Source organism: Balaenoptera borealis (assembly GCF_965194805.1).
Source record: "Balaenoptera borealis genome assembly, chromosome: 13".
In the NCBI taxonomy this organism is placed as follows: domain Eukaryota; kingdom Metazoa; phylum Chordata; class Mammalia; order Artiodactyla; family Balaenopteridae; genus Balaenoptera; species Balaenoptera borealis.
Window position 1 is genome coordinate 99,918,761 of NC_138870.1, and position 26,972 is coordinate 99,945,732.

General features: G+C 53.0%; 2 protein-coding genes and 2 long non-coding RNA genes across 10 annotated transcripts in view; 2 read left to right on the forward strand and 2 right to left on the reverse strand.

Moving 5' to 3' along the window:
- The window catches only part of ARFGAP3 (ARF GTPase activating protein 3), a 58,432-nt gene extending 55,188 nt beyond the window's left edge, over positions 1 to 3,244 (reverse strand). The window contains exon 1 of one of the 3 annotated variants that reach the window (XM_082352637.1): positions 3,025 to 3,244. In XM_082352637.1, the coding sequence (XP_082208763.1) occupies positions 3,025 to 3,093 (69 nt within the window). In that variant the 5' untranslated portion in view covers positions 3,094 to 3,244. The remainder of the gene's footprint in view (positions 1 to 3,024) is intronic. The other 2 variants (XM_082352638.1, XM_082352636.1) reach the window with 2 other exon arrangements.
- The window catches only part of LOC309610184, a 281,821-nt gene that overhangs the window by 129,249 nt on the left and 125,600 nt on the right, over positions 1 to 26,972 (forward strand). The window lies entirely within an intron of this gene.
- LOC309610176 lies at positions 3,435 to 9,389 on the forward strand. The gene is made up of 2 exons (XR_014233762.1): positions 3,435 to 3,841; positions 8,973 to 9,389. It is a non-coding gene; the product is annotated as an uncharacterized lncRNA (long non-coding RNA).
- The window catches only part of PACSIN2 (protein kinase C and casein kinase substrate in neurons 2), a 136,538-nt gene continuing 123,987 nt past the window's right edge, over positions 14,422 to 26,972 (reverse strand). For 3 of the 5 annotated variants that reach the window (XM_082352639.1, XM_082352640.1, XM_082352641.1), the window contains 5 exons: positions 26,771 to 26,891; positions 22,962 to 23,083; positions 20,750 to 20,872; positions 20,111 to 20,307; positions 14,422 to 16,216 (listed from right to left, as the gene is read on the reverse strand). In XM_082352639.1, coding sequence (XP_082208765.1) covers positions 16,104 to 16,216; positions 20,111 to 20,307; positions 20,750 to 20,872; positions 22,962 to 23,083; positions 26,771 to 26,891 — 676 coding nt within the window. In that variant the 3' untranslated portion in view covers positions 14,422 to 16,103. The remainder of the gene's footprint in view (positions 16,217 to 20,110; positions 20,308 to 20,749; positions 20,873 to 22,961; positions 23,084 to 26,770; positions 26,892 to 26,972) is intronic. The other 2 variants (XM_082352642.1, XM_082352643.1) reach the window with 1 other exon arrangement.

A 26,972-nucleotide genomic window follows, 5' to 3' on the forward strand; every position in this document is an offset into this window, starting at 1 on the left:
AAGGCAGCCAAAAAAAAAAAAATCCTTTTCTCCTGAAAAAAAAAAAAAAAGATGAGGAATTGCAGAATGTAGCTCTGTGAGGGCTGGGGCCTTGTTCACCTGAGCTGAGCGCTGAGCACTGAGCCTGGCACAAAGTAGGCACCAAATGCAAATACAGGTGGTGGAAGAGCTCACGAGCCGAGACTGGGCCCTGGGGAATCTGAGGTCAGAGGGCAGTTCGAAATCCAAGTCTGGCTCTCTGTTGGAGCAGGGACTCCATTTTGTTTTGATGGGCAATCCTAAACCAAAGTGGAGATATGGTTTTCTACACAGAATATCAGTTCTTATGGTGATAAAAAGTAGTTTTGGACGAACAATTTGTTTTGCCACATGGTGAGAATAATTACTATAGAAATCACAGCTAATATTTAGTGTTTGCTCCATGTCATGCACTGTTGTTGGCCAACGGAATCTTGATAACAACCCTGTAAGAAGGTACTGTTCTTATGCCCATCGGAGCCAGCTTCCGGGCGTGTGTGTGATCAACGCAGTCACACAGGACACTGCACACAGAAGGGCCCATGGGTGGTTAATGCTCTGCTGTCTCATCTTGAAATGCTTAGTACTTTTCAAACAAGGGCCCTGCACGTTCACTTTACACATTTCAAGTTCCCTGCAGAGTATACAGCGCCAGTTTTCATCCCCGTGTTAGAGAAAACTAAGGAAACATGAAGTTAAGCGTCATAGCTAAGACGTGGTGTCACAGGGACTGGACCCCGGGCAGTCTGCCCCGGATCGCACTCGTCACCCCTTCACTACACTGCCTCTTACCCCGCCAGGCAGCCCTTTATCTGTCCTCCAGGCACCAGATAGACCACCTGCTTCCTGAAGGCAGGAGCCTGTCTCTTTTTCCATCAGTACATCCTCAGTGCTCTGCAGTGCCCGGGCACGCTGCAGGTGCTTAACCAATACTTGCTGAATGGGTATTTGCTGAGTAACTCAAACAATCAATATAACACTAAGGGAACAGCAGAGACAAGGGAGGATTTCACAAACTAGAAAACTGACCCTTTGAGTTAAAACCTTTGATCCAGAGTAAAGATTCATCACACATGAGAGGGAGAATTGGACACCACATTCTAAAAGTAAACCAAGGTGTTTTTAAGTACTTTCCTGTCTTGTGTGTCTTAGAGCTCTTTTTAACCACCTCATTTTAAAAATGCTTATTAACTCTTCCACATCATTAAAACTAGTTTTCATCTTTGCTTAGGTAATGGTTTCTTATTAACAATCAAATAAAAAGTCTTAATCAAGAAATGCAGCACAATACTGTGGAACACTACCAGAAAATATTTTTGCTCGATGCTTTTATGAATCCTACTACAGAATATAAAATTTTCTACAAGTGTGTTGTTCATAATTAAAATAATAATAACAACAAAAAATTGCTGACATGTATCGAGGGCCAGTATATACAGGTACTGCTCTAAGTGCTTTTCTTGGATTTTCTCATTTAATCCTCACAATAATAATAATAATTCAGATCTCTGAATTAGATCTAGTTCATGCCCCATTTTCAGATGAGGAAAATAAGGCACAAAGTAGTCAAGTGACCTGCCCAAAGTGACAGTTAGGAAGTCCCAGGGTCTGGATAACAATTTACAAGCAAGCCCACACATGTCCCTCAAAAGTGTTCTTGGTATAAAGACACTGACTTCTTATTTAAAAGGGGCATCTTTTGATGAATTCAGTCAAAGAGAATACATGTTGGGTTTCTGAGATAAAGCAGACAAAACAATGTATAGTTTCTACACTGCTAACTGCAGATCCTAATCTGGTCTAGTTTACATCAACCCCTCTTTATAAACAGATTAACCTAAATTTGAAAATCAAGAAAATAGCACAGAAATTGGCACTGGAGAATTCCTGGACCCTTTCCCCTCCTGACTTTCCTATGTTCATCAGATAACACCTCCAATAAACTGTTTCCTCGCTCACTTCTCTTAGGCTGTAAAAAGATGGGCTCCCCTCCACCTAGACCTAAAACAAAGACATCTAAGTTTTGTAAAACTCTGGGACTTTCTTTCTATGCCATCATGTCATGGCACACAGAGTCCACGCTGACACGACGGCCCTTTGCACTGTCCAGGTTCCACTCTGACCTGTGATCCTCAGCGGAGGGTGTCACTTTAGCCCGATGTGTCACCACAACATCTCCAGCCAGTAGCGAAAAGTTGTAAGAGTCATGGGTGGGGGGAAGGGACAGTCTCTGGAGATGAAAAAAAAAAAAAAGGAAAACCCCCATCTCCAAAGAGAAAGACAAAAGGGAAGGAAGGGAAAGGGGTCTGTGGTGGGCTTTCTTAGCAAGAGACAAGAGCTCGAAGCCACTTAGCAGTGATCACTTAGCAGCTTTATCATACAGGGAAACTGAGGCTGCCACCAGAGGACACAGCTTCCCTGAGGAGCTTCAGAGGTGAGCTCGGAGACGGGGAGGGGGCGAGCCGAGCTTCCCCGAGCGCCCAGCGCTACCAGCTGGAGTTTCTGGCCCGGCGCATGCTTCCCGGCTGGGTCATAGGTGGCCTGCGGTCTCCGCCCCCCGTCGCAGGAGCCGCGGGTACGCCCCCTAGCCCTCTCTCGGGCCCCCGAGCTCGCCCCCGGCTCTCTCAGAACTCGTGTCCACTCCGCCCCCACCAAAGGCCGCCTCCGCCCCCCGTACGTTCCCCGGCCCGGTGTTAGGAGCCCGCAAGTGTCCGCCCCCGGGCCCCCCAGATGCTCTCGCCTCCCTCCCGCCCCCAGGACTCCCAGGTGCCCGCCCTGCCTCGGACCCTGGGGTGCGCCCCCTCCCCCGCCCCTCCCTTGCTGAAGCTGGGGGGCGGCGCACAGTCCGGACCCAGGCGAGGCCCAGCCGCTGCGGCCGCACAGTGCGACGTGTCACAGGCCGGGCCGGCTCCTCCTCCCGCGGCCGCGGCCACTGGCGCCGCAGGGGCCGCCCGCAGGGTCCGGCAGTGATGCGAAGCAAGCCCGAACACGCCCGGCGGCCGTTACCTTGTTGGTGGGCACCGACCGGAGGCGCCTGAAGATGGTCAGGATGTCCTGCTTGCTGGGGTCCCCCATGGTCAACAAAGAAACGAGGCGCAGCTGGCCCCGCCAACCGGGAAGGGCAGAGCAGGAGCGGTTGCCGCCTCCGGGAGGTAGACGATGGCCGAGTGGCGGGGCTGCCCGTGACGTTGAGACCCGGCCTCTCGATGTCCCCGCCCACTGCCGGAGCGCACGCGCCCCTCTCCCCCGTGGCCCTCGCTTAACCGTGCCACTGGCTCCGCCCACTCAGGCCCCGCCCCAGTTCCTGCGCAGGAGGCTCGTGCGCCTCCTCCAGGCCTCCGCCGGACCTCCGCTCCCGGCAGTGCGTGGCGAAGCCCGGCCCGGGTCGGCTTTGTGCCTACGCGCACGGCTGGTCGAGCCACCGCCGCTTCGGCTGACGCACTGCTTCCTCGGCCAAGGTCCTCTCACCTCCTCCCCGTGAGAGCGGCAGAACCTGTCACTCCAAGTGGCAAAGGAGGAAACTTGCGGGGCAAGGGCCTCCCCGCCGTCTCCCCACACCCGAGGACTCAGTCCAGGCGCCGGATTTTCGCTAGTCGCCTGAGCCCTGGTGGGAAGCGTCCTATGGCGAAAGGGATCAGTTTGGGTTACGTCAGTGAGAGAGTCAGCAGTTCTCCTGAGGCAAAAGGCGCTCAGTCAAATCTGATGAATATGGACAAGAAAAGAAGCTGGCCCTTTCCTACCCTTCGGCTGACATTACTAACTGGAGGGTTTAAACGCTTGGAGAAAGGTGCCTGTTTTGCGTTAGTGGGTGTGGAGCCGCTAGGTAAGTGTCACCTGAGGTTCCGCGGGTCAGGAGAAGGATAACAGGTTTTGGAGTCAAATGCAACACCTTGGCTCCAAGCTCAGTCCAGCCAGCTCCTTCCCAGCTCTGTGACCTTGGTCAGATCACGTCTCTAAAGCTGGGTTTGCTCCTCTGTACAGTGCGGTGAGAGATGGAGTATCAGTGCTGAGCAGTGCAGGAGAGCAGCTTCCCAGTGAAGCCCTGGGAAAGGCTTTGGCAGTGGTCTTTCAACCTGTCTGGTTAGATGCCCTCAGGGAAGTTGGAAGCTTGCAGGGTTGGAACTATTCTAAGGAAGGGAAATGTATTACCTTCCAGAACAGTAAGTTACTTCTACAGTAAGTTTCAGCTGTGACTGAAAGTTCTGTCTTGTATTGAGTCAAAGTATATACACACCCCTGTACTTTGTGTCCCTAGGTACGGGTTTGATCCTACACAGAATACCTGGCATGTTTATGAGTCCTGTGAGTCCTGTGCTTTCTGATGGGAATGGGAACGATGGTCCCAGTTACTGTTGGGGGTTGAAATCTTCTTACCAAGTTATATATCAGATTCAGGATGTTGTCTACTCCAGTCTCCAGTACAGAGATCCCTGAGAAGAAGGAAAAAAGTGCAATGAAGTGTAGACAGTATCTACACTAGTTGGGGCATAGGGAGACACACCCCCCCCCAAAAAAAATACCATTTGTACACCCATCTTTCTGTTTTCTATCATCTGCTTAAGCGTTCTTCATAGAACTTATTATCACCTAATGCCATAATGTGTAATACTCCCCTCAACTGAATATAAATTTTTTGAGATCAGATGTATTGCATCTACCTCTCTATCCCCAGCACCTAGAACAAAGCCTGGCACATAGTATGCATTCAATAAGGATGCGCGGAATGGGCTTAGAATGTAGAAAGCTGCAAAGAATGTCACTCCTAACATCATAATGAGAAAAGGCTGGATAACCTTTAAAATCATAACTTCTCTTGAGCCCATCAGAGAGCTGAGGTTGCAAAGCAACCAAGTAAACTGAATTCCAAAGAGAGCCTAGCCTCTCCAAAGACACTTTGAACAAAGAGCTCTTTCACCTTTGGCAAAGCACAGGGGAAAGAGGTGGCTGCCACACAAGTGGGCAAGAGGAAATCAGTTAAAATTTTAATGAATTCTTAGAGGCCAAGCATGGGCTAGCATGTCAATTTGGAATAGCCAGGAGCCTCAGAAACAACAAGAGTTTACATTCATTCACAAGCTCTTTTCTGTAAACCTCCATCAGAAATCTTTCTTCATGAGAAAGATGGAGACAGAGATCTCTGACACCAGAGAGAAACCCCTTGGTAGGGCAGGCATCCAACTTTTGGAGGACGGGCACAAAACCCCAACCGCTTCCCTTCTCTCTTAGAAAGCAAAAGCAGCAAATTCACTCTCCCTCAGGCTACAAGCAAAGATCCATTGCTGCCAGGAGTAGAAGCAAAATCTAGTCATACCAAATCCTGAAGAGGATAGGAAATCCTCTTGCTCTCAAAGGAAGGTAGGCAGAAATTCATTGCTTCAGATCTGAGCATAACAGAACACAGAAGAGCTTCGAAAGAAGGGCCCAGCCAACAGGCAGGCCCACGTTGCCTTCTGGGTACTGTCCTTGCCATCTGTGTCTTATGGGGATATCCTGCTGTGGCTCTGGCCAAGTGAGGCAACATTTAGTTTATTTAGTCCATCCAGTCGGACAGGAGCTTGCTGAAAGCCAAGTGCCACTCTAGGAAAAACCGGACATGCTTACATAGTTGTATGATGAGTCACAAAGTGAGAATAAGCGCAGATCTCGTCCTTGCCCTGGTGGACTTTAGTTAGTGCTGAAAAGAAAACAAATTGCTGACTTTAAAAAACAAAACAAAACAAAACAAAAAAACACACAATGTAAGAGCTGTGAGTTGAATTTATTCAGTGTCTTCCTGAGGATTGTAACCCAGGAGACAGCCTTTCAGATAGCCTTGATGTACTGTTCCAAAGAGGTGAGGGAGGAGCCAGGATATATATGAATTTGGGCGGGGGGGAGCTGGAAAAAAACATGTAGTTGAAAGTCAAAAGATTACTGGGAATCACAAAAACAGACATCTCAAGTTAATGATTTTAGTGCTTTTCTCTGTATGGGAAGATACAAGAATCTGGGGTTACTGAAATTTTTCCTTAGTTGTGTATCTTAACTATCTCAGGGCCAGTATCCAAAGGACAGAATGATCCCTGTTTTTCTCCATCCTGAATTCCCCTCAGGTACACTGTCAGTGGGTGACTGCAGTGGCTATTGGCTTGATCCTTGTAGAACTGGTATGGCAGGCAACATTTTTTTTTCTTTACAAAGTGAACACTATCTCAGACATGCCATTTCTGTACAGGTCAGATACTTTTGAAAATGAGCTCATGGAATCATGAGCAACCTTAACTGCTTTTTTTTTTTAAATTAATTAATTTATTTATTTTGGCTGTGCCGGGTCTTAGTTGCAGCACGTGGGATCTTTAGTTGCGGCATGCGGGATCTTTTAGTTGCAGCATGCAGGCTTCTTAGTTGTGGCATACATGCGGGATCTAGTTCCCCGACCAGGGGTCGAACCCAGGCCCCCTGCATTGGGAGCGTGGAGTCTTACCCACTGGGCCACCAGGGAATTCCCAGTCTTATCTGATTTCCACCAATCCGTATATGCTCAGGCAGTGCACTTGTTACCAAACTGAACTTGGGTCTGCTTGCCCGCTGCACAACAAAGCCAGTTTACTGACACCGGGTTGTGGTGAAGGAAAGCACAGTGTTTACTGCAGGCACCAAGCAAGGAGAATGGGCAGCTCATGCTCCAAGACCCAAACTCCTCCATGGTTTTCAGGAAATGGGTTTTAAAGGCAACATTGGGGTGAGGGTTTCAGCTCGTGGGCTTTCTTCTGATTGATTGGTGGTGAGTTAACAGGGTGATATTTCAGGAACCTTCTGGTTCCAACCAGTCTGGGGTCAATGTGCTTGGGGTCAGCGTGTAGTCAATAACCTCCACCTGTGTGGGGTCTTAGTTTCTTCAGAACAACTCAAAGATGCATCAGATTGTTATGACAATTGTTATGAGGAGGAACTAGGACTCTGCTCTATCGATGAACTAGTTTCTTGACTGCTTTTCCTTTGTTTCTGCATTTCCTCACTTCCTTGATTAGTAGCTGCTTGAGTCTGGTCTTTGGAACACAGGGAAGTTCTGGGAGACTAAAGCCGTTTTTCACAAACAAGAGACAGGGGACACAGAGGGGCTTTTGTACCCAGGAGGGCCCCGCGGAGTCCTGCTTGGTTTCACACTTCTGGAAATTCACAAATGCCCTCTCCGCCCCCGTTTTTTCGGCTGCGCTGTGTGGCTTGCGGGATCTTAGTTCCCTGACCGGGGATCGAACCCGTGCCCCCTGCAGTAGAAGCGTGGAGTCCTAGCTCCTGGACTGCCAGGGAATTCACCTTGATTGATTTTTTTTAAATAAATTTATTTATTTTATTTATTTATTTTTGGCTGGGTTGGGTCTTCATTGCTGCCTGCAGGCTTTCTCTAGTTGCGGCAAGCAGGGGCTACTCTTCATTGTGGTGCGTAGGCTTCTCATTGCGGTGGCTTCTCTTGCTGCGGAGCACGGACTTTAGGTGCATGGGCTTCAGTAGTTGTGGCACGTGGGCTCATAGTTGTGGCTCACGGGCTCTAGAGCGTAGGCTCAGTAGTTGTGGCGCACGGGCTTAGTTGCTCTGCGGCACGTGGGATCTTCCCAGACCAGGGCTCGAACCTGTGTCCCCTGCGTTGGCAGGCAGATTCTTAACCACTGTGCCACCAGGGAAGCCCCTTGATTGATTTTTTAAAAATAGAAATTTAGGACTTCCTTGGTGGTGCAGTGGTTAAGAATCTGCCTGCCAACGCAGGGGACACAGGTTCGAGCCCTGGTCTGGGAAGATCCCACGTGCCGCAGAGCAACTAAGCCCGCGAGCCACAACTACTGAAGCCCGCACGCCTAGAGCCCGTGCTCCACAACAAGAGAATCCATTTTGACAAGAAGCCCATGCACTGCAACGAAGAGTAGCCCCCACTCGCCACAACTAGAGAAAGCCCACGCACAGCAACGAAGACCCAACTCAGCCAAAAATAAAATAAATAAATTTATTAAAAAAAAAAAAAAGAAATTTAAGCTGATGCCATTACCGCCTTTAATGGGATAAAAGATTTAGAATCCTCATTACCGTGACATTTGCAACATTACAATATTATAAAAAATAATTGGATAGTGAAATGAAAAATTATGTTTACACAAAACCTGTACTTGAATGTTTATAACACATTTATTTGTAATCAAAAACTAGAAGCAACCCAAATATCCTTCAATTGGACTGACAAACCATGGTAAATTCATTCAATGTAAACTACCCACAATAAGTAGTAACAAACTGATCCATGAAACTACGTGGATGGATCTCAGACGAATTACGTGAAGTGAAAGATAAGACGATTTCAAAAAGCTACATATTGTATGATTCCATTCATATGACATTCTGGAAAAGGCAAAACTATGGAAACAAGACAGATCAGTGGTTTCCAGGGGCTGGAAATACAAGGAGGGGTTGATTACAGAGGACCAGGCAGAAATCTGGAGAGTGAGGGGACAGTTCTATATCTTGTTTGTGGTGGTGGTTACATGACTTATGTGCATTTGTCAAATTATACACTGAACAGGGTGCATTTTACTGTATGTAAATTATACCTTAAAAAATAAAAAAAGATGGGAAACAAAGACATGCTCAGCAATATGAGACTTCTAACACATGGAATGTCATGCAGCCATTAAACATTTTCAGTGGAAGCATATTTAGGGACAGGAGAAAATGCTCATGATCAAATATTAAGAGAATGAAGCAGGGTACCAAACTACGTTTAGAGTGTGATCCCAATTTTGTAAAAAACACACACATTAATGATAAGGACAATGAAACATGGGCATATGTGTATGTATAGAAAAAAGACTAGAAAAAATGTACCAGAATGTCAGCAGTATTACCTCTGGATGTTGGGACTTCAATGTTTTTCTGAATACTTTTGCTTAGTTTCCAGGTTGTCATCTGAACCTTTGTTCCTTTTACAGCTACAGAGTGGTCATTAACGTGGTTATGTGAAAACTGTTATAGAGGGGCTGGAGCAGCCTGGCTGATCTCGACCAGGAAGTGGCCAATGAGCTGCACACAGTTCGCTTGCAGTCAGTTTCACCTTGTTGATCAAATGCCATGCGGCTGGGGCTTCCCTGGTGACGCAGTGGTTGAAAATCTGCCTGCCAATGCAGGGGACACGGGTTCGAGCCCTGGTCTGGGAAGATCCCACATGCCGCGGAGCAACTAGGCCCGTGAGCCACAACGACTGAGCCTGCGCATCTGGAGCCTGTGCTCCGCAACAAGAGAGGCACTGCGATGAAGAGTGGCCCCCACTTGCCACAACTAGAGAAAGCCCTCGCACAGAAACGAAGACCCAGCACAGCCATAAATAAATTAAAAAAAAAAAAAAAAATGCCATCCGGCTCGGGGCTTTTTGTTCTCAGACCTCTTGGCCAGGCACTCGGGTTTCTGTGGCCTTCGGTTGCCATGCTGCATGTCAGGGCTTTAGCCCGCTGACGGCCGGTGTTAGTTATCCTTTCCTCAGAGAGTGATGTTATTTATGCAGTTCATTTGTTCATCTGTTCCTTCCTTCCTTCATTTCCTAGCCTTTTCCACAGAGGATTTGACGAGGTCTAAAACAGTCCAATCTGAGTTTTATTGGGTGGTCCAAAATTGATTTCATTTTTTCTTTTCAGTTTCGCTCCAAAGCACTGGGGCTAGAGAGAAGATTAAGGCCCAGTGTCTGCACCAAGGAGCTTGCTGTTTAAGCAAGAAGACGTGCCAGTAGTGGCACTGAGGTGCTCCAGAGCACGGAGGAGGGCCTTTCAGGTCCGGCGTCTCTGAAATGGGGTAACTCCCGTTCTGGTAGGTATGTTAATGAGCGCCACTGGGGGCAGGCACATCCTCGCCCTCCGAGGCAGGCGACCTCGTTGTCCAACAGCACAGCCTAGTGGGCAGGGACTGCACTGCGCTACCCGCGTCTGAACCTCCTCGCTTGGCTGTACGGTACCTTGGGGCAAGTTACCTAACCTCTCTGTGCCTCAGGTGCCTTACCTGTAGAAATAGGAATAATAATATTTACCTAGTTCATAGGGCTGCTTTGTTAAATATTAATAAATGTTAAAGAGTTTAGAACAGGGTCTGGCACAGAGTGAAATACAAATGTTTACTATTATTGCCATTTTATAGATGAGCAAACCAAGCCTCGGAGAAATTAAGTATTTTGCTCAAGGTAACGTAGCTACGTAAGGTCCCACAATTGGAGCCAAGTTTGAGTGCAGAGAATATGACCTCACAGTCTATGCTCTTAACCACTGGCTTCGTTTTCACACCTTTGTAAGACTCGTTAATTTTCAGAGAAGAAAAAAATATGTCGTCAAATTTTGGTGCGGAAAACCCAGCCTTCTTCCGTACAGTTTCAGAGATGGATGAATATACGGCTTGGAGGAAGTATTCACGCCCAGCCTCTGGCTGGGGAAGATCCGGAGTCTCCATCTGGGGTCTGCATACTTTGGTTATTACCGGCTTGAGTTAGGATGGTGTTTGGGGGTGAGACCACTTTCACAACAAGGTGCCTCATATTTGTGTGTTTTAACAAGCACTTTCACACTCTTGACACCAAATGATGATGAAAAAGAAAAGATAGGAACCATTTCCCCATTTTCCAGATGAGGAAACTGAGGGTCAGGGACATAAGGTGCCCATCCGACCCTCATGAGGCACCTCTCCCTCTACTACCTGGCTGCCTCCTAACCCTCCCTGCCCCTTGCCAGGGATGGGAGGTCACATTGGCCTGTGTCCCTTGCTCCCTGGGCTCTCTTTGTCCATACCGTGCCCACCTCCTCGGCCCAGACTGTGGTTGATCGGTCTCTGGGTCCCCAGAGCTGGGTTAGGAGCATCTGCTGGTTGTATGAACAAATCAAGGAGGACACGGAATCGCTGGTACTTTGGGCAGCTCTGACCTGCTCAGAGGGTGGTCCTGGGTCAGCGTCAGCTGGGGACTTGTTAGATATGCAAGCCTTGGGCCTCACCCCCAACCTGGTGACTCAGAAACTCTGGAATGTGGCCCAGCAAGCTGGGCTGTAACAAGCCCTCTAGATGTTTGAGAACCAGCAGTTTAGACAGCAGCATCTGCTGTTTGGAGTTGGGCATCGGAGTTCAAACCCCACCTCTACCCTGACTTGCTGTGTGGCCTGATGTAAGTCACTCAAGCTCTCTCGTTTGTTTCCTCATCTATAAAATGGCACTCATACATTGTGAGATTTCTATGATCCTTTGCAGGAAAAGGTGCTCAGCACAGGGCCTGGCATGTAGCTGATACATGTTTAGCCCAAGGCTGGTTGGAAACAGCCGGCTGAGAAGCTGCCTGTCCCCTATGAGTGCCGGCATCAGCGTGGCTCCTCTGACCCTGTGCTTGGCAGTGGCCCTGCCTGGTGGGGCATGAGCCTCATACCTCAACCTGGGTCTGTCCTTCCCCGGGCAGCGGAGCTGCTTCTATCCTGGGCCCAGGCCTCTCCACCAGGGGGCCCCAGGTCTGTCCATTGAGGCCCTGTGGCCCGGCCCTTCTGCTCGCTCCCTCCAGAGACCACAGAGATCCAGCCTGGAGGTCACTGCGGGCCCGTCTAAGGGAAAACTAAGGCCCGGAAAGGGGCACACACCTCCTGCCGGTGTCTGGGCAGGGGCGCAGAGGGGGGCAGCTGCCACCCTGGAGAGAGCTGGGGCTGTGAGAGGGGGTGGGGGGACGAGAGGTAGTTTCCAGGACACCTTGAGAGCAGGGCCCCGACCTGGCAAGTTCTCCCGCTTCTGGACACCCAGCTCAGAGAGGCTCAGGCACCTGCTCGGGCTTCAGGACCCCCAGGGGTGGAGGTCCCCCCAGTCTGCCCACAGCCCAGCCTGACCTCCACGCAGGCAGGGACGCTTCCCGCTGGAAGTGGGGGAAGCAGCTCAAGGACCCCATAGTGCTCCGCCCCTTAGGGTCTTGGAGCCGGGTTGGGAGGCCCTGTTTGTCCAAATTTCCTGAGACTTGTAGGCTGACCTCCAGAATCCACCGTGCACACTCAGGAGACCATCCTGCCCCCTCCTTTCTGGCCACTGCGGCGAGTATCACAGTGACTCCATCCCTCCCTGATCTCTGGCGTCCCCTGAAGGCAAACGTGGGCCCTTCCTCATGTCTGTCCTGGCACCACCGAGTCTTGCACACAGTAGGTGCTCAAGAAATGCTTGGTGAATGAATACAACCCAGGAACAGAAAATAGGGAGGGAGGGAGCCAACTGCCTGCCAGGAGGGGCTACTTGGGGTCAGACCTGGCTCAGCTCCTCCAGCCACTTGCTCTGTGGCCACAGGCGCGTCACTCCTGGCCCTCACTTGGCCTCAGTTTCCCCGTGAACAAGGAGGGGCCCCTCAGCCTCCCACACCCCTATCCCATGGATGGCAAGCGGCCCCCCAAACCTGCCCCCTAGGACTTGAGGCGTTGGCACAGCCCAGACCCACAGGCCACCCAGAGAAGGCCAGGCCAGGCAAGGGGACCGGCCTGCCTGTGTTTAGGTGGATAAGGGCCCTGCAGGGAAGCCTGGGACACCGAGGCCAGCCCTGTCCTCCATCTGCAGGGACTTCAGAAGACCCAGTGTTTTAGCTCGTATTGTGGCAGCATCAGATCCCTGCCCAGGTCACTAGGCCAGAGGTCACTTGCCCTCTGGGCATTACTGGGGGGCTTGAAGAGGAGGAAATACTCCCCCCCCGCTGAGGGAAGTGGGGTGGGCTGCTGAGGGCCCTGGGGACCCCTGAGGGTGGTGTGGATGCAGCAGTGACCCAGGGGGAGAAGGGGCAGCTTGGCCCAGGCAGTGGCTGTGGGGGTGGGGAAGGACAGAGAGGCAAAGAGAGCTCAGTGGCCCAGCATGGAGGGCGTGGGAGGGGCAGCCAAGGATGCCAGGGGGTCCTGACGGGGGACCAGGAGGATGAGGTGTCACGCATAATCATGGCAAAAATTATCATCTCCTGAGCACCTGTGGCCTTTCACCCCTTAACCCTGACCCCCACCCGGGGAGGCAGGTATCACTCTTGCCTGAGAAGATGAGGCCCAGGAGTGAGTTAAGGTTTCCAGGCTCACCCTGAGGGCCAGGACAGGAGAGGGCAGGTGGGCAGTGTGGGCCCTCCAGGCTTCCTTGCAGGAGCTCTGAGGATACAGGAAGCTGAGAAAAGGGCCTCGCTGAGCAGCGGTGGTGTCCGCCCGACTTTTGAGGGTTCCTCCTGCTCACCCACCTTGTTCTTTATCCGCCAGTGGAGGGAGCGAGGACGGGCTTGCCCTCGAGAATCCTGCAGATGTGGGTTTGAATCACGGTTCTGTCACAGGGCCTTGGGCAAGTCACTGGACTTGAGTTTCCAGACCTTCTGCGTCTTCTGCAAAGTGGGGTGACTCCAGCCTCCCCTGTGCGCTGGCATCACAGAACCTGAGCTCACCAGAAGCCCAGGGCTGGCTGGCCCAGCAGGCCCAGCTCAGGAGACGGGAGTGGGAGCCTGCTCTGACCCCCCCTTCTGCCCTGGCCCAGCCTGTCTCTCGGAGGAGCCTGGGGCTGGCGAGGCAGAAGCTGGTGACCGCCCTGGGCAGCGGGCAGCGGCGATGGGCTCCAACTCCTCCTCAGAAGCGGACAGCAGGGGCCCCATCACCATCAGACCAGGTGGCAGATGACAGAGATTCATCCTTGGCCCTTCATGAGCTGGGCAAAGTTTACCCCTGCCGTGGCAGCTACCCCCTCGCTCCTCCTGCTCCCCTGTGAGGCCCTGGTGCCCAGGTGGGGCGCTTCTCTGGCAGCCTGACCGACGTTAGTGAGTCCGGCAGCCCGCACATCTCTCCTTTCCCGCTTTGCCCCGGCCTCCTTTCGACTCAGGTCACCCCCGAGGGTGAGGGTGGAGGGCTCTTCAGGGATTTTACTTGGTGCCACAGACCAGCGGGGACTCCTTGGGTGAGTCTGGCTCTTGGAGCCTCTGCTTCTTTCTCTGTAAAATGGAGACGGGGAGACTCATCTCACTCACAGCGTGTTTGGAGATGGGCAAGCTCTTTGCAGATAATGTAAGTAGAGAGGGCCCAGTGCACAGCGGGTGCTCAGGAAATACCTTCAAGGAAGCTCGGGTGATGAGTGGCCTCTGGTCTGGTCCTGCTATTTGGGCCTTGGCGAGTGGGTAGGGAGGCGCCAGCCTGCTGCCCACACTGGGGGAGCCTAGGCCACACAGCGGCAGGTTTGGGGGAGAGGAGAACTGCAAGGGGCTCCGGTGCCTCAACTCCCCAACCTCTAGCTTGGCAGGGGCAGTGGGACAGGGACACGGTCCTCTGGGCAGTGGTCTTGTACCTGGGATCTTGCCCGGCTCCAGAGCTGGTGCATAAATGCCAATGAAGACACGTCCACCAGCTGATGAGAGCGTGAGGCACATGCACAGCACAGAGACTGTCATACTCACGAGATCAACTGTTTATTGATTTTTTTCTAAAATACTATGCGTTTAAAGAAACACCTAAACTGAAAAGACGTGACAATTTTTGGTACATCTGTAGCAAAGGAATGAGGATTTCTGCTGGTAAGTGTTCATGACAGACAGACACACATCCATTTTCCAAGCAAGACATCAAGCTCACTGGAAACACTGAATAAAATGCATAGCTTGTGATGGCAGCAGCCATTTCTCCAATGTCTGAGTTACACAAAATAAAGGTTATCCCTCCCTCCCCTGCCCTGTGACTACACTGTAGCTTCCTGCCCCAGCACGCCTGCTCCCTGATGACTAAGGATGCTGAGAAGAGACCCTTGTGCTAGGGGGGTGAGACCCAGCTTTTGTTTGCTCACGAGGAATACAGATGACAGTGAAATCTGCAACTGCTGGAAAGACACGGGAGGTTTGTACAGTGTTCTGCTACAGAAAGGACTAAGGCTAGTTAGAAGTTGGACCCACAGCCAGCCAGTGAGGACAGACTTCCCTACCGCAGGCTCCACTTCAGAGAGGCCCAGGGCCCGAGCCCGGAGGGTCTCAGCCGACCAGCCAGGCCTGTGCCCAAATGCCACGGTCTTCAAGCAGTTTACAAATTAAACCCACTGTCAAAAGCTGTTAAATCTCATTAACACAGTAGACGAGCTCTTTAGATTCTCTGAATATCAAATAATATATACAGATATACACCAAGACATGACAGTCTAATATAAAGCATCTTAACTATAGATGCATTCACTTGAAAAGTTAGTCTTCTTATTTTTTAACCTTTCAAATCACTGATAAAATTGTTAATTTGCATGAGTGAAGTTTTAAGCACAGAGTGAAAATAGTTTTTAAATATGGTGACTTTAGAGAGTACTACATAAGGTTATTTGCGAAACTCACATTTGGATGCCCCAAATGTGGACAGCATTCACAACAGGAATCCAACCACGTGTTCCCATCTTTCTACTGCAATCTCTTGTCTCAAACATTGTCTGTCCAAATGAGCTACCGGCTCTCGCAGCTTGCCCCAGGCAGTGGCATGGTTGATTAACAGTACGACATGGAAATAGAGATATTTCCTTAAGACTGGTGTACATCCATCTATGCCATAATTTAAGTATAAATGAATGGAAGAACATGTATGTAAAAAAGTAACTGTACACAGCCTTTAAATTAAAAACCTCAAAGTCCTCCCTCAGAAAATGGCATTTAAGTTTGTTCATCTAAGTTGCAGGTGATGGGACTCGTCAGAGAAAGTAATCAGTGGAACCAGAATCAGTGGAACCCACCATTACCATGGACTTGGAGGAGAGGAGGAAAGACAAGGTCAAGAATATACAGATCCATGATAAGCCAACACACAGCGAGTAGGGGAGTGGGAGCGGGGGCGGGGAGGGGCCCGGCGATTTCTGTTGTATTGCATCTTCCTGTTTGCACATCTCTCCATTTGCACTGTGGAAAGGGTGCCGAGTCCCAGGTAAAATGATCAGCTTGTCTGCCTTCAAGAGACACCATGAAGCCAAGAGCAATGGAACCATCATCTTTTGCAGGAAAAGGAGTGGAGGCCCACACAGCTGGCTGGAGGCACCAGAGCCCGGGGCCAATGGCTAACAGCTCCTGGGCCCTCCACCTCCACCCCTCCGCCAGCCAGCCCACCAGCCCGTCACTGGATCGCCTCGACGTAATTCGCTGGGTACAGGCCAACCTGTCCGCTGTCCAAGCGTCCCTTGCACCAGCCCTGCTCATCCTCATCCTCTATCTTGGTCAGCTCATCCCCTGCAAGACAAAAAGGAAGCGGTCTTGGTGACCACCGGGTCAGAGAGTCACCCTCATGTTTTAGCCCCCACCGTGGGCCCACAAAGGGTCCCTAACTTGGGTGGGAGGGGCAGGCATTCTCCTGGGGGCAACGTGGCCCGAGGGCCTGGCTCTTTCTCTACCAAGTTGCATCTGAGGTTTTGTGTTTAGCCATGGGGGCCTCTGAGAGATCTAAAGACCCGGTCTCTCACACAGTGACCCCAAAGCAAGCCATTCTCAGTTGCCAGCGGGGCTCCCAGAATTAAACGCTGCAGAATTAAACGCTGCAGGACTTTTGCCTTCCTGACTGTCCCAGGCCAGGTCATAGGAATCCTTTCACAGGGTCCGTGCCACCTCCCTCACAGCCCTGTACTGCCATCCTTCCTTCCCCTGGGCCCTGGCCCGCCTGATCTTGTATCTCCTCCAGCACTTGTTGCCATGGTCTTGGTGCCTTCATTTAATGTGTGTCTAGACTGCAGGCTGTGGGAGGGTTGGGGACCCATTATTCTATCCCCAGCACCTAACTCAGAACATTTGTCCTCTGACTTAAAGAAATCAACCCCTCCCAACACTGAGAGTGTTGGCACAGGTCTGGAATCTCCCCATGGCTCTGTGTTGGTGCAGTTTATCTTTCGTTTGTTCAAGCATGAAGGAGCCTCTACATCACGCCAAGGCCCTGTGTGGTGAAGGAGATACAGACATGAGAGAGGGACAGATGGAGCCCTGGCCCCTCAAGGAGACAGGCCAGGGGACGAGGACCAAAGGCGTGGTCAGGGCTCAGGTGGAGGGCGGTCCAGGCCTGGCACCTTCCTGTTCAGGACAGACAGGGCCGCCCAGCCAGGGGACGGGAAGGAGCTCTGGCCGGTGAGCACCCTGCAGAGACGGCTGTGGGAACTGGCGGAAGACAGGCCAGCTGAGGCCTGTCCTTATTGTTCAGTTTGCAGCTTTGTATTTCTTGCTGGCATTTTGGTCCATTTTTCAGGCTCAGTTGCATTTTTTTTCCTCAGGCAATTACGCCTTGTTTAGCAACATTTCCCTGACTCCTTACTTTGTGTAGCAGCGATACTGATCCAGATGCCTGGGGGGCCAATACCGGGGCTGCTGGGAGACCTGGCCAAGGCCCCGTCCCCGGGGCCTAGTTTCCTCATCTGTGGACCGGGGGAAGGGGTGGGGGGGCACTGTGAGGACTAAGTGTTAAAACACAAAAGGGCCCTGGGTCTGTGCAGCGAGCACTCGGTAAACGGGGGCTGCTGTTACGCCCATGAGTGAGATGGTTCTCCTGCCCGCTGCTGTGCACCCGACCCGCTTCTGGCAGCACCCGTGCTCGTGCAAGTCTGGCTTGGCAACATCAGGAGCGAATGCAGGGGGCCGAGGCGTGGCGTGCTGAGTGGTAAACCTCATCTTCGCCCACCCCCAGGTGCCCCCGTGGGCCCCCGGCAGGGCCGACACTGACGACTGGTGTTTCTCCCACCAGGCCCTGATGAGCGAGGCTCCCCGGAGCCGACGGGGCACCAGCTCTATGATGCTGTCACGTGGTGAAAAGTGCACCAAGCGAAGACTCCGCAGGCTCCCAAGGCCCAGAGACGTGGAGAGCGGCCAGAGCGTGCTGAAGACAGAGGAAGCGGTATGGGCCGGGAACTAATGTCACGTCGGGGAAAAGAAAAATAACACGGAAAACAGACGAAACTAATAGGAACCTTCCAAGTTGTGAAAATGTAAACCGGTGACTAGAAACATTCATTTCAGTTTGCTTTTGGTAATTCACTGGGAACGGAAGGAAACATTTTAAATCTATAAAACTGCTGACTAATCCAATAGGTAAAATTTAGAGGGAATTCCCTGGCGGTCCAGTGGTTAGGACTTGGCGCTTTCACTGCCGGGGACCGGGTTCAATCCCTGGTCAGGGAACTAAGATCCCACAAGCTGTACAGTGGGGCCAAACGAGAAAAAAAAAGATTTAGAAAGAATGAGAAATTGAAAATCAATCAGTCAACAAACAAAGCAGGGGGGAAACAACCCCAACCAAAGATGTCAGAAAACTCGAGGTAATTCCCTGGCGGTCCAGGGGTTGGGACTCTACCCTTCCACTACGGGGGGTACGGGTTCGATCCCTGATCAGGGAACTAAGTTCCCGCAAGCTTCAAGGCACGCCCCCCCCCCCCAAAAAAAAGAAACGAAAAGAAAACAGAGGTGTTTAAAGACACGTAAGAACTTTCTGCATCCAGGGCTTCCCTGGTGGCGCAGTGGTTAAGAATCCACCTGCCAATGCAGGGGACACGGATTCGAGCCCTGGTCTGGGAAGATCTCACATGCCGCGGAGCAACTAACCCGTGTGCCACAACTACTGAGCCCGCGTGCCTAGAGCCCGTGAGCCACAACTACTGAGCCCGAGTGCCACAACTACTGAAGCCCACGCGCCTAGAGCCCGTGCTCCACAACAAGAGAAGCCACCGCAATGAGAAGCCTGCGCACCACAATGAAGAGTAGCCCCTGCTCACTGCAACTAGAGAAAGCCCGCGAGCAGCAACAAAGACCAAACACAGCCAAAAATAAATAAATTAATTAATTAAAAAAAAAAAAAAAAGAATTTTCTACAACCAGCCATAGGCACCCAATGACCAACCCTGGGGTCGAGTGTCTGGGGAGAGCTGGCTGGCCTGCTGAGTGCGGAGAGGAGGGCTTCCGGACACAGCCCCAGCCGGGGTGGGGTGGGTTCAGAAGTGAGGGTCTGTCCCAGAGATGGAGCGCGGAGGGCACACTTCAGCCTGTGCTGGTTGAGTCAGGGCCCAGCACAGCCCCTGCCCTGGAGGAATGGGTGCTGAATCTGGGCTGGCTTTGAGAAGGGGCAAGGCAGAAGGAAGGAACTTGGCTCCCTTTGGGCCCACTTGGCGCCAGGCCGATCAGGCCTCTCTGGACAGGCTCTAAGATAGTGCTCTTCAAATGGAGGGTTGCAACCCATTTGGTGAGCTGCAACCAGCGTTAAAGAAAAAAAAAAAAAGGACAGGATAGAAAATCTCCACACGCAGAGCTCATACAATCAGGATGCAGACTGTTCTATAAAACCGGGGCTTCAGCTACTGGCAGCAAAGGTGTGTTGGTGGTAGGTGTGCACACAGCATGGCTGCAGGAAGAGCGTGAAAGGCACTGCCCCAAGATGAGGCTCTGCGGGCCCACGGACACGCTGCCTGCTATTCTGGGGTCTGGGCTCCTCTGCCAGCTGTGGGCCTCTGGAGAAAGGCTTCGCTTGGGGACCCGTAGGGCAGCTGCTTCCAGGGGGCCTGGCGATCAGCATCTCCTGTGCACAGGCCTTAGCCCTGCTGGGGCAGCATCTTGGGCAAAGGCACATGGGCACCTCGCTGTCTTCTAAGCTTTGGTGTTGAGGATCTGCTACTTTTTTTTTTTTAATTAATTTATTTTAATTATTTATTTATTTTTGGGTGCGTTGGGTCTTCGTTGCTGCGCGCGGGCTTTCTCTAGTTGCGGAGAGCAGGGGCTATTCTTCGTTGCGGTGCGTGGGCTTCTCATTGCGGTGGCTTCTCTTGTTGCAGAGCACGGGCTCTAGGCAAGCGGGCTTCCGTAGTTGTGGCACGCGGGCTCTAGAGCGCAGGCTCAGTAGTTGTAGCACACGGGCTCAGTTGCTCCGCGGCATGTGGGAACTTCCCGGACCAGGGCTTGAACCCTTGTCCCCTGCATTGGCAGGCGGATTCTTAACCACTGTGCCACCAGGGAAGCCCCCATCTGCTACTTTTAAAATGGGGGGTGGATTGGCGAACACACAAATGAAACTAGCAGGAATTTTAGCAGACTTAAAAAAACCAACCTCCCCCAGCAGGCTGGAAGCACTCGCCCCCGATGCCAGCCGGGAAGTCTACCTACCAGTCTTGAAGCTCAGCTCATCGTGCTCCTGCCCTTCGTAGTCGTAAAGGGCCCGGACCCGCACTTCCGTCCCCGAGGGTGTGTCCTCGTCAAATGGATTTGAGTCCCCGTTGGCGTCCGTGGAGGAGAACGGGTTGTTAGACTCGTCGTCGGACCAGTCCGTGGGGTAGCTCTGGGTCTTCTCGTAGCTGCTCACACTGCAAGAAAGGGTTGACCCAGGGGCCTGAGCACGGGGTTGGCAGAGGCCTGAGGCCCTGCCTGGAGCCGTGGTCCCCGCCCGGGTGGCCGAGGGAGCCCTGGGGCTGGGCTGGGACCCCTTCTGCAGGATCACGGCCCCCTCAGCAGCCCTGCGTGGGCAGGCTCCCTGCGGGGCCACCCGGCACGCCCATCTTCCTGTGCTGGTGTGCCGGGACCTTGACATGGGTTAACAGAAGGCAGAGAAAAAGCAACCACAGCTTGTTAACTGGTGCCTCCCTCCCTAAGAGATCGAGAAGCCAGAGACCGTCCACCAGCTGGCAGCCGGGCCACCTCCTGCAGGCCTCATGCATTGCTTTGAGTGCCGAGGGGGTGAGACCCTGGACAGAGAGGAGAGACAAAGGGAGCGAGGTGGAAACCAGAGGGAAACGTTTGTTCACCAACTTTTTGGCCTTAATGTCCTCCTTCTCACTGACGGTGCTCCCCGTGTCGTCCTCGTCCTCGAAGGGGTTGTAGCTGGACAGTGAGTGCGCTGACCGTGCGGGGTTGCTCGGGACACTAAGGTCGCTACGGGGAGAGAGAGAGCTTTCAGGGAACCCCAACTCGGCGGCCCCCACGGCCCCGGTGCTCCCAGCTGCAGGATCACAGGGCCAGGGTTTGAAGGGACAAATCAGCTCCCCGTCAAATAGGAGGAATATGTTGTTGCGCAGAAAGCCTGTTTCAGCAAAACACTTGGCAACGCTTTGGCTGTTAAATGCGCTTTAAGTGTCTAAGAGAGAACAACGTTTCCCTTTGCCCTCCTTGTGTCTGAACACAGTCTATCCTAACAGGAGCCCTGGGGTGCGCACAGGCTGTCGCTGGAGCAAAGTGCTTCTGGGCTCAGGGGTTCTCTCCATAGTCCGCCCCACCTGGCTCTCTGCTGAGAGCTGGCAGCCGACAGCCTGTGGGGCTCAGCCTGGGGAGGGTGACAGCCGGGGAGGCTCAGAGGCCTGCCGAGAGCAGGAGGGAGGCTCCCGGAGCTCTCCAGACCCCACGGCGCAGCGTACCCTCTCCTTCTGACTACAGAAGGGCCCAACAGCCTCCGCCCTGGTTCTCCTGGGTCTGCAACTTCCAAAATCAGAACCAAAGCCTGCTGAATAGCCCTTTCTGGGAAGAAAGGACCCCTTTCGTGCTCCAGAGAGGGAAAATCCATCTGCATAACTGTATCAACTGCCTACTGTGTGCCAGGCCCAGAGGGTACCAGAGAGAAATTTGACCCCAGCCTGGCCTGAGTGCTGACAGCCAGGCGATGAAATGCAGTGACTACAGGTACAGAGTGCAGAACAAGACAGTAGAGATAAGACAGGCCCCCGAGAGCCCAGGCACCCCACTGTAGAACTCTGAGCTGAGGGACCGCACCACTGAGCTGCAGGGCAGGGCCCCCCAGGCCAGCACCACCTCCCAAGCCAGGGCGGCATGGAGCGGGCCCACAAAGTGCTGGGGGGATGGCTCAGTCAGAGCAGGGGAGGGTAGGCAAGGAAATGCTTCAGATGCCACCAGAGTGACCCCAAGTGGCCGGCAACTGCCTCACTGGTTTCAGGCCAGGCAAGAGGCACTGGGCCTACGCCTGCCTGCTGCCTACATCCGGGCCACATGTCTGAGACCACCAGGCCCTCCTCCCTCCTCGGCACCTTTCTGCAGCTGACCTGAGAGGGGGTTGGTGCTGGGCAGCTGAATTTGTGCAGCAGCCCTGGCCAGCCTAGGCCGCCCCACCCCGCCCCTAGTCACACAGGTGCTGGCCTGACCCCTGGCACGGTGCTCACTGCTGCAGTCACTTAACCAGGCCCACCTGCCCAGACGGTGGCACAGCAGCTGAATGACAAGTGCCCATGTCAGCCCAGGGAGCCTGGGGGGGGGGGCTTCACTGCCCAGGGCTACAGAAAGGCCTGCGGAACCTGTGCTGACGCTTCCCAGAAAGCCACGAGCCTGAGGTGTGTTATCACCCAGCATGCCGTGGAGGCCTCTGGGCCCGGGGCCCGCAGGGCAGCCTCAGCTCTGCAGAGGACGGCAAGATTTATCTGCTGGGAACTCTGGGGCCTCATCTGGCACACGCTTTCCAGGAGGTTCTAAAGGACCTCAGTGCCACCTCTTTGATCCAAACTCAGTTTTAGCAAACAATGAGGTCAGAAATAACCAGTGCTCTCAGCAAAGAGGTAATTTGAAAAAGGGGGCACTTGACAATGCCCCACCCCCGAATCAGGCACCTGCATACGGCACGGGGAAGTAAGTACAAACCTGGCCAGGGCACCTGAACCCGCCTGAAGGACCCCACCGACAGTGACCTCCACCTGCCCGTGTGCACCACTGGGGACACATAATGACCAGCACCTAACATCAGTTCTTCGCCTCATTTGGGGCCCAAAGCACGTTTGTGGCAAAGGCTCCCCCTCTGGATCTTTCTGCAGCTCTGGCACCAGGGGGACTGATGATTCTCCCCAGAGATGAGCTTGGGCCACTGCCCAGCAGAGCGCAGGCAGCCAGGGAGCGTCTGGACAGATGGCCCTGGGGTGCCCTGCGAAGCCCCATCGGGGAGTCTCCCGGTGTCCCAGGTGGGGGCGCCCCAGCCCGTGCAGAGGACCGGGGGGCCTTCCGGGACTGCGGCCGCCCCGGTGCCCACCTGCTAGGCTTGCTCTGCAGAGCCTGGTCGCCGGTCTGGTTGATGCCCGTCAGGGTCACACCATCAGCAGTCTTCTTCTTCTCCCTCCGGCTGAGAGTTCGGTTCAGGTCTGCAGACCACTCCTGAGCAACGGGCACCGAGGGAGAGAAGTCAGGAAGTTCATTTGTTTGAGGCCACGTCAGTCTAAAACACCGGCCAGCGAGCCAGTGGCCTGCCCCGCACACTTAGTGACGTCTAGCCTTGCTGCCTCTGCTCTCCCTTGTTTCCCAGCAGACCCCGGGCTCATGACACCCACCACTGACCCCTCCTCACTGTGCAAAGTGTGGACTCCTCAGGGGGCCTGGAGGTCAGCACCAGGCCCAGCCTGCAGGGACGGATGGATGATAAGAAGACTGGAGCCGACACTCAGGGATCCTGCATTCCAGTCCCAGGGAGCCTCCCCGTCCTACCCCTGTCCCCGTGGCACTCAGCCTCCGGACCCTCAGGCCCGCAGCAGCAGCCAGAGGCCTCGCCAGGTTTCCTCGCGCTTCCAAAGGAGACAGAGCCCACCCTCCGAGGGGCTTGGCATTCAGTGCTGAAGACTCTCCCATCCATGCCCTGAACTGTCAGCAGGGCAAGAGAGCTGGGCGTGGGGGCCTGAGCAAGCCTGCAGTGCGGGAAATGGGCCCTGGGTGCAAACAAAATCAGGGGCCCAGGGGAGCTCCCGCATCACTGCAGGGGCAACCCGGCCACTCAGGTCTCCAAGGAGCAGTGCCCTCCCCTGCCCAGGAACATCCTCCCCCATCTGAGCAGCGTGCTGGGGGCTAGCTAACAAAGCAAAGCAGTGTTTATCTCCCCAGAGGTTCACTATTTTTCCAGCATGTGAACAGGCTTTTATCAACTGCACTGAAAACACTGGGAGAAAAGCACGTGTGTGTACACATTTAATGAACTCTTCCCCCTGCCCCATTTCCACCCATTATCAAACAACTTTATCTGAATTAATATTTGGGATGACTTTGAGCTTTGCTTTGAGTCATGAGCTTTGCTCATGTGTAGTTATGGAATTTCAAGGCTAGAAGCCACCTTAGAAACATTCAAGTCTAACCTGCCTATTTGTCAGATGAGGAAACCAACGCCCAGAAAGAAAAGTGACTTGCCCACGCAGAGTTGGTGGCAGACCTGGGCCCTCAACCCCAAACTTAGGTCACCTATTTATTTGTTAATTATTTTCTTAACTGAAATAAGCTGAGAACTCAACTGGCACTCAGAATCCCCATAGTGACCTTTTTTAAAAATTTTTCTTGAATTTTTGAATTTTACTTATTTTTTACACAGCAGGTTCTTTTTTATTTCTTTTTTTTTTAAATTTTAAAGAGACATGACAACTGAATGGAACACACGAGTCTGAACTGTATCCTTTTGCCCTAATTACATTATTAGGACAACTGAAGAAATTTGAATGGAATCTCAGCTATTTATCTATCTATCTATTTATTTATGGCTGTGTTGGGTCTTCGTTTCTGTGTGAGGGCTTTCTCTAGTTGTGGCGAGCGGGGGCCACTCTTCATCGCGGTGCGCGGGCCTCTCACTATCGTGGCCTCTCTCGTTGTGGAGCACAGGCTCCAGACGCGCAGGCTCAGTAGCTGTGGCTCACGGGCCTAGTTGCTCCGCGGCATGTGGGATCTTCCCAGACCAGGGCTCGAACCCATGTCCCCTGCATTAGCAGGCAGATTCTCAACCACTGCGCCACCAGGGAAGCCCTACACAGCAGGTTCTTACTAGTCATCCCTTTTACACATATTAGTGTATGTATGTCAATCCCAATCTCCCAGTTCATTCCACCACAACCACCGCCCCCCCGCCAGTCTCCCCCCTTGGTGTCCATACGTCTGTTCTCTACGTCTGTGTCTCTTTTTCTGCCCTGCAAACAGGACCTTTTGAAATATAAATCCGTCCTGACGGGGTGGCTTCCAAGGGCCGATGTGATCAACACCAGGCCAACTCTGAAGGGAAGGGTCCGCTATTAACTTGGACAACAAAACAGCCTGGGCTACACTGTGGCCACGGTTCTTTAACCAGCACACGCTGTTAGAAGCAGGCTGCGGACGCCACACACAGACCCACCTGGGCTGAACACACACTGCAAGAGGTTTGGAATTCAATAAGTTAGCCATAAAATAGGAACTTACTTCATCCTTGTGGCATGGAAAATAAAAGCAAATAATTTCATTAGAGAAAGGAAGCATGATCCTGTAAGAGCTGCAAGCATGCACCACATGCAGGCATGGGTTCCCGGCCCGTGGGACCCACAGAGAGAAGGGCCACCATGGGCTCTGGCCAGGACACCCACCCCAGCAAGACTGCCTGTCAAGTCTTCCTTTCCAGACCATTCTGTTCTCTGGGTAGGGACGAACAACCCTAAAGGACCTGGGGGCTGGAGGGGATGCATGTCACAGGGGGTTTCCTGAGCCTCTCCTGAGAGCCGCAAACACTCCCCACAGAGGAGAATCCAGGTGTGTGCACAAGTCCCATCACCAACTCGCTTCTTGCCCGTGTGCCATCACCAGGGGGAGGAGAAGCCGGGCTGTGCTGTCTCCTCTAGAGGCCCCGGGCCTCTGCTCTTGGTCCCTGTTGGGAGCAGGTGTCCTAAAGGCAGTGCAGGGGGAATGCTCAGCTGCAGGGACCCACACTTTCATCTGGAGGAGCTTTCTTGAGAAACTCCAGGAAACAGAGGCACAGGGATGCGGACTGAAAAAACTATAGGCTAGGACGGGGCCAAACAAGCTTCTGTGTGGTGGGCCCAGGGGCAATACCCAGTACGGACCAGGTCACTGAACCCCCAGCCACCAAGAAGATCGGGGCTGTTGTCATCCCCGTTTTACACATGGGAAAACTGAGTCACAGAAAAGGGCAGATGACTTATTTGCTCAGTATCCCACAGCTAGTAAGTGCTGAGGCAGGATCTGAGTGCAGCCTGGGCTCCAGCCGCTACCGAGTCAGCGGGGCCAGGTGGTTGGAGCCCAAGGCAGAGGGGGCTGCCTCCAGCATCCTCCCCGGGGGAGGCAGCAGCCATGGCCCTGTGGGGCCCTTCCCAGCCCCTGCTTCGCCACGAGGTGGGGAGAATCCTTGCCCTCAGAGAACAGGGTGGTGGGACTCGTGGCCACTGCCTTCTCTGCTATCAGCAGGAGGCCAGGTGGGGCCTGGGGACTCAATTCTAGGGCTGGAAGAGTCTTGAGATCCCCAGGCCCTCGAATTTTGCATGTAAAGAAACTGGACAGCTTGGACCCATGAAAATGGGAAAAGAAGAAAGTTAATCCTACACCAAAGCTGGTTGAATTTATTTAAGAAGATAAGGAAAAGCCCTCATGTGAAGGGTGAGAACAGCTACACACTGAGACCATGCTCCCCTCTCGTCCTGGACCAGAGGCTGCTGAGCCAGTGCTCTTGGCCCACCAGGCCTGGAATGCACTGTGGCCACTCCTTCCCTGGCCATCCCGCAGGGCTGAGCAGGGAACTGTGACTCCTGCAACTCCTGGGACTCACCACGAAGGGAATGCCAGATGCGCAACAAGTGACCGTCAAAGTTGTCAATTACAAAGAACATAGTTGCATCTTCACCAGGGATTCAGAAGGCCCTCTGGTGATCCTGAAGCCCCCCGGAACATTAAACATCCACTTGGTGTCTAGGGTAGCCACGTGTAAAGGCTGCCACATAAACAGGGCACAGGCCAGCTCTGAGTTGGATGGAGAAAGAACCGTGTATGACTCGACCCTGTGGGCCTAGGCCCCTCCCAGGCCAACAGGTCACAGGCAGAGCCTCCTCTCACCTCAAACTGTGGCCAGTTCATGGACATGCCTGGCCCGTGGTTGGCTCTGAACCACCTCAGGTCCTCCACCGCGTCGGCAGCTTTGATGCTCTGCTCCAGGTCTTGGTAAATGTTTTTGTAGCTAAATCAGAGAGAGAGAGAAGCGTGACTCTTTTCGAAGGAAGGGAAGGCCAGCCCTCAGCCTCGCCCAGGGCCTGCCCAG